Below are 19578 nucleotides of genomic sequence, written 5' to 3' on the forward strand. Positions count from 1 at the left end.
AAATTCCAATATTCACGAATTCCATTTCCACCTACAGCTCCCCGAATGCTTCAAGCAGAACACGTGTCTGACATTTGTTGTTCGTCTGATCCACTTAAGATCCCGCTCGTCAAAATCCATTACTATAATTTTCTGGTTACGTACTCGCGTGTCCAGCAGCAGAGCGTTCAGAATTGGTCCATATTTGACAAGTGTGGTGTTGGGATTAGCACAGCACCTGTATATGAGGATTTCTTCCACCTTTGTCTTCATGAATTTTGCTTAAAAGTGTTTTATCACTTCCTGAAAGGTCTGGTTTCCGCACGGCTAATGTACTTCAGACTCGGTTTGCCATTTTTGGAAGTTAACTTCTTCCGCCTCCTGGGAACTCTCCCATTGTTAATTTGGTCAACAGTTCAGGCAGCCTTCTCTCTGGTTTTCCCCGTTCTATAATTAGAATGGTTCTCATTTGTGTCCCTTGGGAAATTTAAAAATCCAACTTTTCGGAGAATTTGATTGGTTAGGCTTGTCTACTTCCAAGAACAACGGATATTGAATTATCTCACTTATCTCAACCTTCATTATTTATTTCATTTCTTGGTATCCTTGGGATAGCCAATTTTTATCATGGGTAATCGTTTTGCTCCTATCTCTCAGGTCTGTGTAAAAGCATACCTATACCCACCCCTCTGGATGCATGTATGTCCACGTTAATACTTATCTGCAAGAAGGGATGCAACTGGTTAGAGATTTTGGAATTGAACACAGACGCAGACGGGGCCTGCGTTGTAAAGGAATGACTAAATGAAACTGATGAAGGCCAAAAAACCATCCTGCGTGGCTCAGCCGACCAAGAAGGGAGAGCTATCCTAAAACCTGAAAAAAAAACAAAAGAAAGTTGGCGAAATTGACCTTCAAGGTCCGCTTGCATATATTAAAGCTCCATCAAAGTATTCCGTAGGATCCTAAAAACTAACAACAAATCTAGCGAAAGATCAAAACGCCAGCTAAACCTGGAATTGAAAACAAAGTAACAGCTGGATGCGCACGTGGAGCTGTAGAACTCTGGACCCGAGTCCCGCGATCGAGAGGGAAGATCCCCGATCTTCAATAGATGTTTCTCCTGCCTCAGATAGACAATGAGGCGCGAGGCATCCTTAAATCATTCAAATTGTTGGTGAAGAAGAGAATTTAAAACGCCGCATCCATTATACCTCTAAGTAAGGAGAAACCCCGATTGAGCATGCGATCTTACGTGGATCTTTCCTCTCGATCACGGCACTCTAGTCCAGTCTTATAGCTCCATACGCGCGGCCTCGACCCGTTATTTTTTTTTTTTTTGTTTCAATTCCAGGTTTAGCTCGGGTGTTGATTTGTCAGTAGGTTCCCGCGAAGTCTCGTACCTGTCATTTTTCAGGATACGGTGCGGATCCATGCGTCACGTGAAGTTTTGTTAAGTGATATGTAAAGGATCGAAGTATTCAAAGGATTTCCCTCCCTTTAAGCATGTTACTGTCAGTGTTTCCACGTATAGCGGTGGCCATAGTTTGCAGCTTTTTGGTGCCACCTTACGATTATGGCTTTCTTAAAGTAGTCGTAGGCTTCGGTCAGTCGTGCATTCTTCCCTCTTGTGAATTATACAGTCAACCCTGGCTGGTCTCGTATCTTAAGACGGCCTGCAGTTTCACTTGTTTTCGCAGAGAAGTAGGGCAATTGTTTTCTGCAGTAACCCGCGAACGAGAGCATCTTTCGCTTGCATGGATCCACTTACTATAAAATTTTGATAGAACTTTTGGCAACACTGCTTGGTTGCTCGGAATTGAATATTTATTTTTCGCTCCAATTTGTTTCATCTAATAACTTCTTTTACAGAAAATTTGTCACGATGCTGAGAATAAGCGTGAAGATATGAAGTGGTTAGTGAAGACTCTAGACTCGCTTCTATCTTACGCAACAGAGGAGGAATCTGCCGTGGAGCAAAAGAAATTGGAAGCTCTCATAAACCGATACAAAAACCTGATTCCAACCATCGAAATTACAATGGTCAAAACAGAAGTCTTCTCCAAATGCTACACCTACAGACGTGAAGTCCATGAAGTCGTCTGTTTGCTAGAAAGAGTTCGTGATCAAACCGTAAATGCTCCACAACCTGACAGCCTGGAGAAGGTGAACAGAATGATTCAAGAACAGCAATACGCTATCGATCAATTGGACCATCAACGACCACATATCATGTCCATGTTGCAAAGAGGAAAGGACCTCAGTAAAGACGTCCACGCTCCATCGTTCATGCAAGATAAGGTCAAGGAGCTAGAAACTGGCTGGAACGATACCTACACTGAAACTGTCGATCATCTGAAATCACTCAAGAGTACACAAGTTGTTTGGAATGATTTCGTTGATCAGCAAAACAGTATTCTGGATATCCTCCGCAATGCTGAAACTGAGCTTCGATCCATCACGCCTTTGCAAACAGATCCAAGGAACGTTAGCACTGATTTGATTAAAAAGAGAGAGCTTAATGCTTCCTTACAACATGCATCAGTGGAGCTACTTCCGAGGTTCCACCAACTGAGTGAACAATTAAAGCCACTAGCAGCCATTGACAAACGACCAGCGATCGCCAAAGAAGTCACTGAGCTTGAGAAGGTATTCTTCAATACAATGGAGAATGTGAAGGATCGCGTTGCTTACTTGGAAGACTACAGTGCTAAGTGGAACAGCTACAAATCTCGATTGGCTGATCTCAAGGAGTGGGCAAGTCGAGTGGCACCCAAGATGATTCAAGAAATGCAGGCTGAAAACCTAATGCCTGAGGAGAGGGTAGTCAAAGTCAATACATTCCGTTCAATCCTTGCTGAGAAGATGAAGCAATGCGACGATCTAGGAGCCAGCGCAAGCGAACTGGCACCAAAAGAAGGCAACATGGCGGAAGCGAAACGCCTCAAGAGTGAAATCTTCAAACTACAAGAAACTTTGAGTGCCATTAACCGCAGTGTTGACTCTCAATCACATGCTATACAAGAGGACCTGCTGCACTGGAAGAAATATCAAGCTGAAATCCAGGATGTTAAGCCCTTGGTTGAGAAATGTGAAATTGAAGTTATCAATATACCAACCAGGCCGCAGTCGCTTGCAGAAGCTGTACAACTTCAACAGCAGGCGCAACAGTTTGAAAACAATTGCAAGGCACAACTTGACCGTTTGCAGCATATCGCGGTGATTGGTCATAAGATGACATGCAAAACAAATGCACCGGACGAACTCGATGCCCTCCACTCGCGTTGGGTTTCTGTACATGAAAATGCCAAACAAGCTACGACAAAACTTGATAAACTGGTCGTCAATTGGCAATCCTTTGATGCCGATGCCCATAAACTGCAAACTTGGCTGGATAATGGAGAGAGGCTTATGGCGAAACGGCCTTCAATTGTCAACACCCCACATGTTGAAAAACTAGAGAAAGAGCTAGTCAAATTGAAGTCCTACAACAATGAAATTTCCGAGCAACAAGCCAAGCTCATTGCTCTCAGTCAACATGGCGACCATATTGCGTTGAACCTTACCCCCGAAGGTGCTGTTCAAGTCAAGGAGCGCGTTAACCAAATGAAGGCCAAACTCAATAAATTGTCGGAAGCAACTCGTGCTGAAATCAACCAAGTTTCGGATGCTATCATGGAGAGACAAGATTTCAATGCCAAGATCTCGAACTTCAGTGATTGGATGGACCAAATCCGCGCCCAAACGGGACAAATTTCTGAAATTAATCCAGAATCGGTAGAAGCCAAGTTGCTGACTATTCATGCACTTATGCAGGAGCATGGAGATAAGAGGAATGTCTTCAACGCAATCTATGAAGAAGTGAAGAATCTTTCGCTTGGTGCCACCCCAGAAGAAGCCCATGCACTACAAGATTCTTATGCAACACTGGTGAGTCGCTTCCAGGATCTAGACAATGATCTTCAGCAGAAGAAAGCTTCCCTTGAGAAATGGAACGAACTTCTCAGCTGGAACAATGAAACTGAAAATCACCTCAACCATTTGCGACAACAGCTTGAAAAACCGGGCAAAATCGACAGCTCTGTCCTTAAAACCATCGTGGAGGAAGTCGAGAATATCGAGAAGAGTATTCCCTACTGGAAGGACTTAGCGAGAGAGGTTGACAATAGTCAAGTGCTTCAGCTCTGTCATTCGGTAAATCGTAAGCCTCTGAGCGCATTGCAATGCATCAACGACTTGGAATGTAAAGTGGAAAATTTGAAACTAAGAACTTGCAACCAGAAACGCGCCATTGATGACATGAATGAGCGAAGGACCAAGTTTACCGATCTGCAAAAGGTCCTGGCTCAGCAACTTGTTGAAAATCAAAATAAGTTGGATCAGATACTACAATTGAAGCCGAATATGTCGAATATTGATCAGATCATTTCCGACCTGATGACTTTGAACAATGCGATTCAGAGCCATGCAAACCTCAAGGACAAAATCAACGACGAAGGAACTGTCCTCATGCGAGATGATATTGAGAACATGCCTTTGATTCAGGAGACTTTATTAGCTCTGGATAAAACTTGGAGTGCGCTTCAACAGGAGATTAATGATCGTATTGAAAAGTATGGTCTCCTCAGCCAAGCCCTGAAGGATTACGCCCAGTTGAAAAACAAATTTGATACAGAAATCAAAAAGGCTGAAGACATGTACAACACTTTACCCACAGAAATGAAGGATGAAACCGAATTGCGACTGGCAGCTGAGAAAATCAGAAAGATCCAAGAACAAGTGAGGAAAGGAAAGGTCCACTTGGATGATATTGACCGCAAAACAACGAGCATCGGAAGACTGTTCGATATGGTCGGTGAAGTAGTCCCTGTTGAGATTCAATCAGAAGTGGACCAAATGAAGACTCAATGGCAAGACTTGCATGACAAAGCCACCAAAAAGGCGCACGTCTACGACACGCAGTCTGTTATTTGGAAGCAAATCGAAGATGCTAAGAACGAATTGCAATCCTGGCTCTCTGATACCAATCAGTCCCTCTGTGACGCTGCCGATAATACAATTGAAATTGAGTCTGGTCCGATGCGCCTCACTAAATACAAGGCCGAGGTTCCGACATACCAGGCGTTGAGGCAGAGCGTTTTAGAGAAGACTGGAGAGTTGGCTAGACTTAACAATAATGCACCAATACCGGTGCTTACAGCCCTTAATCAATTATTGTCTGAACAGTTTGCTGAAGTCATGCATAATGCCGATCGCTTGGAGTCTGTTACGTCCTCATTCAACGAGCAAGAAGAGGATCTTAGAAAGAAGATCAGACAAGCCGGCGATAAAGTGGGTGAATTCAGAGAGTTGTTCAATAAGTACGATGACATGTCTGGGGATAATAATCAAGTGATTGAACGCTTACAGCAATGCCGAAAACTCAAAGCAGAACTAGACAATTCTGGAGATGAAATTGATAACTTAAGGATACGCGTTGATGAGATGAAAGCCGTGTATCCAACTTTCTCTGAATCCATAATACCTAAGGAGCTGAATAACGTGCTGAAACGCTATGAAGGCGTTGACTCCTATGCTAAGAAAATTGAAAATTCACTTCTCCAGTTCTTGAAAAAGTTCCATGGAGACAAAGCTGGTATGGTGAAGCGAATGATCGTTGCACAGAAAGAAAAGATTGCTTGGTGCACCCCAGAGACCACAAGTGACAAGTATAACCTAGACGTAAAGAAATCCTCTCTCCAGGAAGCACAAAAGGGCTTACTTGAATGCGAAGCAATTCGAGTAAATGTTGCAGACTCTCTGAAGAATTTGGAGAAAATAGATTCCCCAGAAAATGTTAAGGCTCTTCGTGCTGAAATGGATAAGATCAATGAAGATATCGATAAGCTTCGTTCGGACTATGACCAAATCAAATCAGTCCTTGATGAAAACGTTGACTTATGGAGTGAATATGATACCATCAGTGAGATCAATTCACTTTGGTTAAGGGATATAGAGGGCAAGATCAAATTGGAGACTGCAAACCAGATAGATTTACCGCAAGCTGACAAAAAGCTGGCTGACCTGGCCGCTTTGGATGCTGACATCAAGCAGCACAAACCAGAAATTGAGAAGTTGGAGAAGATATCGAAATCGTTGATGGAGAAAAATCCTGAAGCTAGGATTGGACAGTTCGTTGGACACTTGGTGACGCGCTACCAAAACGCTGGTAAAAACTTGATTGCGCATATCGACCGGGTCAATGCGCTGAAGAAGGCTAACATCGAGTATCAAAATGCTGTCAAGCACTGCGCGGATTGGTTGGATGACGCGAAGGTCGAGTTCATCGAGTTGGCTCGTATGGGATCACCTGGTTCAAGCTCAGCGACCGCTCAACAGTTGCAGACAATCAAAAACTTTGTCAACACTTTCGAAAATGGCCAAGCGCTCCTGAATAATGCCGTCGTAATCGGTGAAAGCTTGTTCCCGATGATCGCGGTGGAGAACAGGGAGAAAATCCGAAATGATTTGAGAAAATTGCGTGAAAACTTTGACTATCTGGTTGACGAAGGAAATGCGCTTCTTCAACAGACAGAATCTGTTCTTATTCAAAAGACTTCTGTCGATGAAAGTTACGGCCAAATTTCGAACTGGCTGAAGCAAAGCAGCGCGAAGTTGTCCAAGGAACCTGAACTCTATCCTACCTTGGCTGCTAAGAAACATGCACTACAGAATTATAAGATTCAAGCTCAAGAGATTGCGTTGCATAAGAATGCTCTTAAACATCTTAAGGACAAGGCTGCAAGTTTGGCCGATGACGAATCTGAAAGGAAAGCTGAGGAAAGTATCAATGAATACGAGAAACTGAATAATGAGATCAACAACAGAATTGAGACGCTAGGAAAATATATTGTCAACCACGAAGCGTACAACCAAATCCTGGAGAAGGCACAGGATTGGCTTAACACAATCAAATCTGAGGCGCTTGACATTCTCAGTCAGACTACATTTGAAAAAGAAGGCGCGGAAGAGAAATTGGTGATTGTAGAAAATTTGATTCAGCAGAAGCCTGAAGGAGCTAAGATTTTTGACGCATGCGAAAAGCAACTCCAAGTAGTCCTTCAGCAAACACACCCAAGCGGACATCCTCCACTAATCAACAGCTTCCAGGAGCCAAAGAATGCATGGCTTGAATTCATAACATTATGTGAAGATTCGCAAGTGAAATTGAGCCAGTTGTGTACTAAATGGGATGAGTTCGAAACAGTCATTGACAGCATTGACACTTGGTTGAAGAACGCAGAAGCAATCATTAAGGACCAAAGTCTGAAGAGCACTGTGGAGACCAAGGAAGCTCATTTGAAGAAACTCCATGATTTGTCTAAGGAAATTGACCAGCACGCTCCTACCATCACTGACCTAGTGAATCAAGGGAACGAGATTGAGAATGAAACTGATTTGCACCTGAAATTATCTCGCCTCAATACTCGTTACCAAGCCTTGAAGAACATGTGCAAGGAGGCTATCAATAAGTACGAAAACTACGTCAAGGACCATAAGAACTTCAATGCTGAGTATGACAAGTTCGATAAGGAACTTCAAGCAAACATAGAAGATTTGGCGAAGAACAACGAGATCGTAGGTGATCTGGATGTTTTGCAAGATCGTCAGAATAAAATCCGGGACATGTCAGAGAAACGAATTGCCGACTCTTCTGCATTTGAAGCCATTTTGGATCGTGGTGAGAAGTTATACGCCCACACCAGTCCTGACGGCCGAGAAATCATCAGACAACAGTTGAGGAACTTGAGGACTAAGTGGGACAATTACACAGATGATTTGCACTCAGCAGCACAAAAACTTGACCATTGCATGTTACAATTCAGTGAATTCACTATGACCCAGGAGCAACTCAGCAAGTGGCTCAAGGACATTGAGAAGACAATGCGCACTCACACAGAATTGAAAACTACCCTCCAAGAAAAGCGCGCCCAACTGCAAAACCACAAGTTGGTACACCAAGAAATCATGACCCATAATACATTGGTCGATAGCGTTTGTGACAAAGCCGGAGTCTTGGTTGAACAAACGAAGGATACATCGTTGAACTCGTATCTCCAATCTATCAAGGATTTATTCAAGAACATTGCCGAGAAGTCGAAGAAACTTCTAGATAACTTGGAGAATTGTGTGGACGTTCATAGTCAGTTGAATAACATGATGACTGCCGCAAAGTCCTGGATAACAAAGGAGAAGGAGCGTCTTCTTGAATGCGATGACACTTATGGTGAGAAGTCTGATATTAACAGGAAATTAGCCATTCTGAACGATATGATGAAAAATAAGAGTGAAATTGAGAAGCTGCTCAACGATATAAAGGAGCAGTTCAAAATCGTTCGGAAGAGCACTTCACCAGCAGGAATTGAAGCTATCGAGAAGGAAATCGCCGATCTTGAACAAACAATTACAAGTCACTTCCAGGATGTTGAAGGAATTGAAAGAAAACAAAAGGACTTGCTCAACCAGTGGAATGACTTTGAGAAATCCCTTGATGAACTTACGAAGTGGTGTCGCGCTATCGAGGGCGTATTCCGCAATCAACAACTTAAATCCACCCTCGAAGAGAAGCTCGCCCAACTTACCACCTATAAGGACGAACGTGAAAAACTTGCACAGAAGGAAAAGGAGGTAGATAAGTTTGCAGACAATGCACACACTCTCCTTAACAATTGCGGTGCAGATCGTGTAAAGACCTTGGTATCCCAATTAACCAATCGCTACAATCTCCTACAAGTTCTCAGCAAAGAAGTAGTGAACAGATGGCAAGCACTGTCTGAGGACCACCAGAACTTCAGTGACAAACTTAATGAGTTTGACCTTTGGCTTCAATCAATCGAAAAAAATTTGGAGAACGTCACTAAAGATGACTCCTTCAATCCTGACCTTCTACAGATTTTGGTATCGGAATGCGAACAAGGAGATGAGATGTTGGTATCACTGGACGGCTGGTTAGATAAGGTGCTGCCCGAAACATCGACCGCTGGCCGAGAGGTACTTCGCCAGCAAGAAAGAGATGTTCGTAGTCGCTGGGAAAAGATCACCGAACAAATTAAGGATCTCCAGAAATTGCAACAGACACGAGCAACGCAATGGAGCAACTACGAAGATATTCTACGACAAACCTTGGCATGGCTCGAATCTGTCGAGAAGACTGTTCAGAACGAGGTGCCAAACACATGGACATCTGCCCAGGAAATACGTTCCAAGCTATTGAAATTTAAAGCAGTCAATCAGGACATAAACTCACATAAAAGAATTCTGGAAAATGTTAATGAAAAGGCGAACCGAATTCTGGAAGGTACTAGCCCAGGTGAGGACAGCAAAGTGAAAGCAACTCTTGCTGAAATCGGTGACCGATATAAGAAAGTTAGCGAAGAATGCGCGAAAATACTTGCACAACTTGAATCCGCATTCGACGTTTACCAACAATTCACTGACCTCCAAAAGGCTCAACAAGACTATCAGAAGAACCTTTGGGATCGCCTGGCAAGCTTCTCTGACTATTCCGGAAATAAGCCAGTTTTACAGTCACGTCTAGCAAAGGTCGTAGAAATTCAGGACTCACTTGGTGAAGGCAAAAGAAAATTGCAAGAGCTCGATGATTGTATCTCTCAAAACGTGAATATTATTCCGCCCCGATCGCAAGAGGCGATGAAACGGGATCTAGCTAATCTCGAGATGGACTTTGAGAAATTCACGATCGCTCTTAATGACCTCAAGAATGGATTGGATAATCGCGTTCGACAGTGGAATGAGCATGAGATTAACTTAGACCGGCTAATTTCGTGGTTAGAATCGACAGAGAATGACCTGAAGAGCTATTCGCCAAAGTCATCTTTAGAGGAGAAACAGGAGCAGCTCAACAAGTTCCAGGTAAGATACGTGCTTAGTTGTTGTAATATGGAAAGTTTTAATGTTTTTTTCCCCTTTCTTTCAGAATCTTATGACCAACATTCGACAAAATGAGACAGAGTTCGAGAAACTAAAAGAAGAGTCATCTGACTTGATCCAAAGCAGTGGCGAAACTAGGATTTCCGCAAGTGTACAACAAGTCTCGTCCCGATTCCAATCAATCCACGCCACTGCAAAGGAAATTTTGAGAAAGTGTGAACAAGCGTTCCATGATCATCAAACCTACGCTGACAAATACAAACAATGTTCCGACTGGATCGCCACTGCGCAAGCTAAATATAATGACTGCTGCTCTGACATAGCCAATGGATCACGAGAGGTCCTCCTGAAGAATCAATTAGCCATTCAGGAACTTCAAGCTCAACAGGACAGTGCGGCTTTGCTACTCAATGGAGCCATTGAATTTGGTGAGAAGTGCTACCCAACGACCACAACTGAGGGTAGCGATATTATTCGGACTGAATTGCAAGGACTGCAGGAAGCATTCGACCATTTGTTCGATAATATGGGAAGTACATCGCAACTCATCCAAGAGAAGCTCTACAAGTGGAGCGGCCTAGACGAGATTGCCGAAAAGTTGCAATCATGGCTGAGTACATTGGAGCCCCTGTTGCCAGCTGAAATTGAACTTAAAACGACACTCGATGAGAAGCGGGCGAAGTTACAATCTTACAGGGATGTTTTCAACGACATTCAAAATCACAAATCTGAATTGTCCCATTTGCAAGATATAGTCGGAAACCTGCCTGAAAAGTTAGGCCCCGTTGAAGAACAACTTAAGTCGATCACTGAAAACTTCAACAAGTACTTCAATAGAGCCAAATCTTACGTAGATAAATACGAAGAATATGTGAATGATCATCAAAGCTACTCCAAAGCTGTTATGGACATTCAAGAGTTCATTGAGGCCACCCACAATACTGTTGACCTGTGGGGTGACTTGGATTTGGAATGTGTATCCTTGCATACCAATCTGGATCGTCTAAAGAATCTTCAAGCCAGTCTTTCTGATGAATACCCCAGAGTAACTCAAGTGCGCATGCTAGGCGAGAAAGTTATCCCTGGAACAGTTGAAAGTGGAAAAGTCAACATCCAATCACAGATTGACAACACGCAGCAAGAATGGGAAGGACTTCTGTCCACCATTGAATCAGTCATGGCATCCATTGAAACCCGATTGCAGAACTGGAAGGAATATGAAGCCCTACGTGATCAATGTCTACAATGGATTCGTGATGTGGACAACACACTTCATGCTATTGACTTGAAACCCACATTGCCTGACAAAAAGGCCCAACTTGAGGAATTGAAAACACTGCAAGGAGACGTCCGCGCCAAGGAGCTGGAGATTGACAACGTAACTGAAAAGGTGCAGCAGCTTCACAAAAATCCTGCAAACATACGCAACTCACACCTTTCAGAGCTTGTTATGAAGTACCAGCAAATATCACACAAGGTCAAGGACCTTGTCAATCGTTGGCAAGAATACGTTGCCACTCATCAAGATTTCAATAATGAGATGGATCAGACAGCTCAGTGGATGGACAACATTAAATCGAAACTCGACTATTGCTCTGATCTAAGTGCTACCTCCCAGAAAGATTTGGAGAATAAACTGGCTACAATCCAAGGACTGATCTTACTCAAAGATGAAGGATCATCTAAAATCCAGCATCTTGTCGAACATGCCCAAAATGTTCTGGCTAACACAGCACCACAGGGACATCCTGATATAAACAAGAGTCTAGCAAAACTCCAAGAGGACTGGTCGGTCATTGCTCTCCGAATGGCTGATATCAAGGCAAACTTGGATGATTCAATCAACCAATGGAGCGGTTTCTTGGACCAAGTTCAAGCCGTCAAGAAAACCAACAATTGGCTTGAGAATGCACTGAATGAACTGTCTGAGTTCCAGACCACCATGTCCGAGAAGCGCTCTCAATTAGATCGCATCAAGGCAGTGGAAGAGAAGGTGCGCGTTGAAAAGATTGAAGTCGATGCTTTGAAGGAACAAGCGGCCGAGATGCTCAAGAGTACCCATCAAAGTCAAGCAGCATTCCAAGCTCAAGCCATCTTCGATGAATTCGATCAATTGTCAGATAAAGCTAAGAAACTGCTTGCTGAAAGGGAAGAACAATATCGTGATCACAGACTCTACAAAGAAGCCTATGATGACCTCAGCAGCTGGATAGGACGCGCACGTGAGAAGTTCCCGTCTCTGAAACAGAGCAGCTTAAGTGATAAGTTAGTAATTGAGAACGCTGTTGCTGCCACGGAAGCTCTTCTGAACAAAAAGGCTCAAGGTGAACTTCTTGTGGAGCATTTAATCCATACTGGCGAAGTTGTTTTGGCCAGTACCTCTCCACAAGGCAAGGACATGATTCGGAACGATATTCGCTCGTTGCGAGAGAGCTTCGAGGAGCTCTTCCGAGAAATCATCCAGCAAAAGCAATCCCTCGAGGTGACGCTAACCCAATGGCGCACTTACAAGGACGAATATGATCGCCTGCTTGAATGGCTTCAACAAATTGATATTCTTGTGAAAAATCATAAAGTCAACTTGCTACCAAACCTGCCCGAAAAACAAAAGCAAGTAGCAGACATGCGTGAAATTTTGAACAAATTAGAGAGCGGTAAATCTAAGATTGATGATTTCAACAAAGCAGCAAGTTCCTTACTCACCTCACATTTGGATACCTATGTTAACAGCCAATTGCGACATTTGAACTCGTTGTACCAAGTCCAAGTTAACTTGGCTAAAGACGTCCTCAAGAAAGTTGAGACCAACTACGAACAGCATAAAGAGTACGAGACGCATCTTAAAAACGCTCATGACTGGATTGACCATGCTAAGGAAGTCATCCGTGCCTGCAGTGAATCTTCAACCGCCACTTCCAAGGACGAATTGCTCCAACGTTTGAACCAGATTCAAGACCTAATCAAGAAGCGCGATGAAGGACAAAGTTTAGTCCACATGACAGTCAACACCAGCGAGAAAATTTTGCGAAACACACGTTCAGATGGTCGTGAAGTTATCAACACACAAATTAGAGACCTTCAAAACGAATGGGAACGCATCATCAAGAAAATGTCTACTGCCAAGGTCCACATCGAGACGGGTCTACTCCAATGGGCCGACTACAGTTCAAGTTATACCCAATTGCAACAATGGATCACCGATCGTGAAGCTAAGCTCCAACAAGCCTGCGAGCAGAAGATTGCCAAATCAAAGAAAGGACAACCGGGACTCATCAGTGGGCTGAGCGAAAGGAAGGCTAATCTCAGACAGACAAATAACATTGTCCAGGACATTGTATCGTTTGAGCCTATGATTCAATCCGTCACGTCAAAGGCATCTGACTTGCAGCAAGCTTTACCGGCCAGTGAAATTTCAACCAAATACGAGACTCTTAGCAAACAAGCCAAGGATCTCTACGAGAAGCAAAAGGATGCAATCGATCGTCATCAAGCCCTTCTCGATGCTGGAAACGAGTTCGCCCAATGGCTCCGTAATGCTAAGGAGCGTTTGAGCAAGTGCTCTGAACCTACAGGAGATAAGGAGGAACTAGCCACCAAAACGTCCCAACTCAAAATCCTTGAAAGTGAAGCACCAGAAGGTAAGAAAATACTCGAGAAAGTTTTGCAACAAGGCGAGATCGCATGCCGTGTCGCTGAACCTGAAGATCGTGAGATAATTGAAGAGGAAGTAGCTATTCTACAGGAAGAATTCGATGCATACATGGAAGCCTTGAAGAATGCCAAATCTTACTTGGAAGTTGGCATTGTGAAATGGACAGACTACCAAGATCAGTACGCCGAAGCCTTGGAATGGTTGACGAAAACCGAAGCATTGGTGCAATCCTACACTAAATTGCAAGACAGTTTGGCACAGAAGAAGAATGCATTGGAACAATTCCAAGGACATTTGCAAACCCTCTTCGATTGGCAGAAGGAACTTGATCGTCTTAATGTCAAAGCCCAAACACTGTTGGAAACTTGCTCCGATACCCGAATCAGTAACGGCATAACCCAAATTACCACCAAGTACAATGCACTTCTTACATTGGCGAAGGAAGTTATGCGCAGATTGGAGCTCCAATACCAAGAACATCAACAACACCATGCCTTGTATGAAGAATGTCAGACATGGATCGAAAAAACACAAGAAAAACTCAACAATTGTGCAGATATTCCCAACACTCTCAGTGAAGTCCAAATCAAACTCAGTACCGTCAAAGGAATCCGCCAAGGATTCGAGCAAGGTCAAAATAAGGTTCGTTATCTTATGGAACTGAAAGAAAAGGTTGTCATCAATACAGAACCAAATGGCGCTGCCAAGGTTCAAGAAGATACCGACACCCTGAAACAAGACTTCGATCGACTACTGGAACAAATCAACGAAGTAAGACAAGCGCTGACAAACCGTGCCGCCCAGCTCGAAGAAATCTATAAAATTTACAAACTTCTCTTGGAATGGTTGGATGAAATCGAATCTAATATGCCAAGCACTGAAGGATATCTGAACGACCTCAGTGAAAAACGTCTAGCTTTGGAAAAATTCCGTGGCATTCAGCGCGATATTAACAGCCACAGCGACGCCATCGAGAAGATTAATGCCAGATTGGCCACAGATACCACTCTCGATCGAATGGATTTCAGTCAAGGATTGACTAAATTCGAAAATCTTCAAGAAACCGTTGGCAAAGCTGTAGAGAACCTAGAAAACCAAGTCAACAATCATGAGAAGTACAAACAAGCCTACCAAGAAATCCAGGATTGGTTCCGCAAGACTCGACTAGAAATTGAGCAATGCTCCGATTGCCATGGTGAGAAGGACCAAGTCACAGACCGTTTGGAAAAACTCAAGGAGATTGAAAGGTCTCTTCCTGCGGCTAAGTCAATCTTTGACAATGCCGAGTCCTTGAGTCAAAACGTCATTGCCACAAGCGGTAGTGAAGGCCAAGATATCATTGCACAGGAGATCAAACAACTACATGCTGACTGGGATGCCCTTCAAGTATTGCTGAAGAACACTCAGAGGAATCTGGAAGAATGCCTGGCAGCATGGGCCGATTTCCTCAACAAATATTCCACTACAAACAAACGTATCGAATCGATGTTACAATTCGTCCAGAAGGAATCTGAGCCGGAGTCAAAAATGTATCAGGATTTGGCCCGGTGCAAGGTGAGTGGTTCGTTGTAGAGTTACAAGTCGGTTATGCTGAATGGATCTTTTTCGGTTATTTGCAGAAATTCCTGGACGAAGTATTGGCTGAAAAGGACGCTGTTGAAGGCTTGAATGACGCCTGCGAAGCTCTCATGGAACAGAGTGCTTGTGTTGGGGTTCGCGATCAAGCCGTTGAAGTACAGGCCAATTATACAAAACTATTGACTGCAGCCCAAGGTATGTAGACGATTCACATTTGTTGCACTTAGAAAGGCTTGTTTAATGTCATGTCATGTGATGTACTGGCCACCCTTCCTGAGTATCAGAGTTCTCTAATTACGTCATGGGTAATAACATATAACTAAATATGACCATGAGTTAGCGTCGATTCTCTCTCACTGCATCACGTAGCTTCAAGGGGACCAACTCTTCGGACAGCCTGGGATAGAGGATTCCAGTAAGTGGCATAACGACTTTCCCCTCATATAGGACCATAGCGCGGACCAATGGCAACTTAGTGTTGGATTTTCAAATTTGTGATAAAACAACGGAGACAGATTTGGTACCGTTGACATGTCGGTCGGCATTAAGTTTGGTGCCACCATCAGCAGAAGCAACGCTTCCTAGATATATAAATTACCAACGCCTTCGATGTTCTGCCCACCAATAGGGGGAGTTCGATGACCCGTCAAACTGAGAACCTTGGTTAAACTGGTGTTTACCGTCAACTCAACTCTACCTGCCTCTATTTCCAAATCCAGAGCGATTTGGCCAAGGTCAAGGACCTCCTAAGAGAGCAAATAGATGTGATCAGCGTTCTGGAGGTGTTTGACGAAAGGTAACATAGTCCATTGAACTCCTCCATGTCCTCAAGATAAGGCAGTATGAACAAGGTCATCCACAAGAAGAAGAAATAATATACCATAGGTGCCAAAATGCAATCCTGGCGGATTCCGCTTTGCCCCTCAAAATCCTCTAAGATTTTACATTGATACAGCAAGTGGCATTTTACCTCATCATATGTCGATCTGATAATAGTGATTATTTTTCCGTAATGACCCTCCTGCGTAGGGTACTCCAGACACACTCTCTGTTCATACTATCGAAAGTTTTCTCGAAATCAATGAAGAACAAATGAAGCGAAGATGTTTCAAAATGAAGTATTGATGTGATGAGTGCATAAGGACTCGGAGTGGAAACCCGCTTGCTCTCTGCTGATCAAGCTTTCGACATGTCCTTTGATGCATTCCAGAATTATTTTAGCTAGTATCTTTGCGGCGGCAAATCCTAATTGTCACACTCAAATTAAAGCATCTTAACAATCATCCCTTGCTTCCAACGCCTCGGTATACCGAAATTTATGGTAGGAGTAGTAGCAGATCGGCAGTAACTGTAAGTGCAACAACAAATAACGCTGCGGGGAAACAGTCAAGCCCAATGGTTTCTCTCCGTTTGAGGGCATTAATGGTCGAAATGATTTCTCTTCTGCTTGGAGGAACAATTCATATTCGCACGTTACGGTGACTAGCCACTTCATTCGCAAAAGGGGGAATCTCACCGGATATGATTCAGTTGTTCGTCATCGTGGACGAGGAGTTAACGTTTATCGTCCTTCAGAGGACCATCGAAAGATTTGCGACTATATACAAGTTCTTTGGTGATGTGGTATACACTTCGGAAATCATCGCGTTCTGTGGCATCTTCCGCTTCCTGACCAGTGCAATAACAAATTCCCTTGTGTTGCGATGCATACCAAGTTGAACTTCCAGGGATTTCGCAAAAGATCGTAGTTCGAGCCCGTTACGTCCGCTATCAATCGCAATGGTCAATAGACCCTTCAGACTCTTCCATCCATTGATCCGTTTCCATGATTCCGCAGTCAGCCAGATCTTATAAGGCCCCTTCGGGACGTGGATGACGACCTACGTAGCACCCTAGGAAAGAGCATTTGTAATGACAGCTCAGTGATCATCAGTATCCTCAGGCGGGTTACTCGGGGTATCTGTTATCCGATCAGCAAGATAGCTCTTTTATTGTCGAGCAGAAGCTGGATTATGTAAGCGGTCAACGCTAAACCTAATGGGTCACAGTTCGCAGCAACTATGCGAGATGTGGCGGATGCAACACACTAGCGAACCTAAGCGACGATCAGATGGTGATCCTTTTCGAAGTCTATGTCAACGCCTTTTTTTAACGCCCATCCAAGAGACAACTCCTAAATCTACTGCTTTTTGCAATGTGAGCAATCTTATTGTTCGTGTGGTTTCGATCAATTGAAACCCAACTGACCTTATGGCAAGTTCTGCGCTCGAACAATGTGTCACCAATGACGGGGTTGTGGAAACTGCAAAAATTCACAAATCTCCCACCGTTATTGTTGCGGTCACCAAGACCGTGTTTCCTCATCACACGTTGAGGAAGCCTCCCTTGAACTGCGTGCAATTGCTCGTAGAAAGTACCCTTCTACACAATATCGAAAAGTTTCGAGTCTGCTAGCCCACAAATTTCTGTCTCTTTTAGTCACCTCTTGTAATAAGCCGGGAGACTTTGAGTGTATTCTTAAGCCACCACCCACATGGCGTATCTACGAAAATGGCAGTACTAAAACTTCCTGCCACAACACCATTCTTCCATATTTTTCCAGTTGGTCCTTTGGTTGTGAAGCCTTTAGTAAAGCTAGCTCTTGTAATATAGTCAATCAAAGACGCTTCCAGCTCTCCTGAGCAGCCTTCCAAGACATTGTTGCGGTCGGACAATATTTTACGTTACGGCATATTTTTGATGGGAATCGAGGAAAAGGAAGTCTAATCGCGCATTTAGAGCCTCTGTAGATGAAGTACGTGGAGCCAACGCATGCTGTTTTTTGTAGTTTGCTGAGCTAGATTGTCTTGCAGCCTTTCCTTGACGCAGGTGGCCAAACAATAAAGCCATAAATGAAGATGGAATATTCTGGCTTCTAGCTGAGTTCACTCAAAGACCCGTACTTGGTTGCAGCCTCCAATCAGGACCTCTTCTTGATACTCCTGATGGGCTCCTTACTTAAGTTAAGGCAGTTCTTAGGTTGCCAGAATTAGTACATGTAGCTGCTACTGAAGATCGCTCTAGTCTGTTCTCTGAGGTGAGAGACTTAGGTGTTGACATCGGTCTCACTGGGTCACTTATGTTCGCTTGCCTGTTGTATGCACCACACCTCACAAAGCTGGGGAACTGGACTGCGACCGCGAGTGCTACTTTTACTGCTGATATTATCGAAAGCTTCGTCCAAATCAATAAAGGGTAATTTAATCAGGGATTTAAACGTCATGCGTTGTTTTACAACGATTCCAAGCTTGTTAGAGTCAATGATACAGAAGGATATCCATCAGAAAACAACCTACTCTTGGTCGATAAAGTTCTCAAGGTGTTGATTAATTCATTCTAAGACTATTTCTTTACAAGAGCAGGGAGGGCAAAAATACTTCTTCTAATGGCCGAAATGTAGGTCGATCAGCTGCCGCTCTGAGAAGCCCAATTAGTGCTGTGGTGGACCGTGACTACTGTGGGAAGGGCAAGGTTTTGAACCAGCGCGTAGTAGCTGCCTACTCCCTTACCTTACGCCAGCCACACAAGCACACGCATTCATACCTGAGATTAAGATCATAAGTATCTGCTAATTAGGCATAATCCCACCATCTTCTTCGGACATTAATTGATTTGAGGACCACAATCTGAGCCCCGACATTACCGGCACCGCGGTACATGTTTATACTGAGTGCTCGCTTAGAATTTATACCAGTGGAGGCGACGCCTACCTAACAACTCTCCCGCAACTGAGGGATGCGGCGATCGAGTTCAGCGCAACTTCATGCTTGAGACCGGCAGCGTGGTTCCTCCAGTTCGAGGCCCAATTCGGTTTGGCCGGTGTCACAATGAACGCCATTTACTTCAAACACGTGCTGGTCGGGCTAGATGAGGAGACTATTGAGCTTGTCTTCGAGGTTCGGGAGGACTGCTCTTACAAGAGACTAAAAGAGCAGCTCATAAAGCGGCTGTCAGTGAGTGAGACGGCTAAACTTAACCATTTACTGACAGAGCCAACACTAGCTAACACTGACCGTGCGTCAAGCCAACTGCTGCGCGAAATGCAGCAGATGGTTGGTCATAAAGTCGGCACCAATTCGGGGTTTCTGTTAATCGCCACCACGATAAAATTCATGAGGTCCACGTGCGACAGGTGACTCAGCTTCAGCAGATGATGACAGCATTAACAGTTACGGTCTCTGAGTTAACAGAGACCATCCTTGCTTTGCGTTCGGGAAATAGGAATAGATGAAGGTCTAGATCCGCCTCCCGAAGTGGTCGATCGGATAATAAGTCGTCAGGACCTTCGTCACGTACCGGAGCATGCTGGTACTATCTTTAGTTCACCGAAAAGGCTAAGAAATGTACCAGTCCCTGCAATTTCTTACCAAAAAAACAGACTTGCCGGGAATTTTGGCTAC

General features: G+C 43.9%; 1 protein-coding gene across 7 annotated transcripts in view; it reads left to right on the plus strand.

Moving 5' to 3' along the window:
* Positions 1-19578, plus strand: part of LOC119653199 (nesprin-1) — a 205957-nt gene that overhangs the window by 64233 nt on the left and 122146 nt on the right. For all 7 annotated transcript variants that reach the window (XM_038057765.1, XM_038057766.1, XM_038057767.1 and 4 more), the window contains 3 exons: positions 1852-9891; positions 9956-15115; positions 15181-15334. In XM_038057765.1, coding sequence (XP_037913693.1) covers positions 1852-9891; positions 9956-15115; positions 15181-15334 — 13354 coding nt within the window. The remainder of the gene's footprint in view (positions 1-1851; positions 9892-9955; positions 15116-15180; positions 15335-19578) is intronic.

This window comes from Hermetia illucens, chromosome 3 (assembly GCF_905115235.1).
Source record: "Hermetia illucens chromosome 3, iHerIll2.2.curated.20191125, whole genome shotgun sequence".
NCBI classification, from domain to species: domain Eukaryota; kingdom Metazoa; phylum Arthropoda; class Insecta; order Diptera; family Stratiomyidae; genus Hermetia; species Hermetia illucens.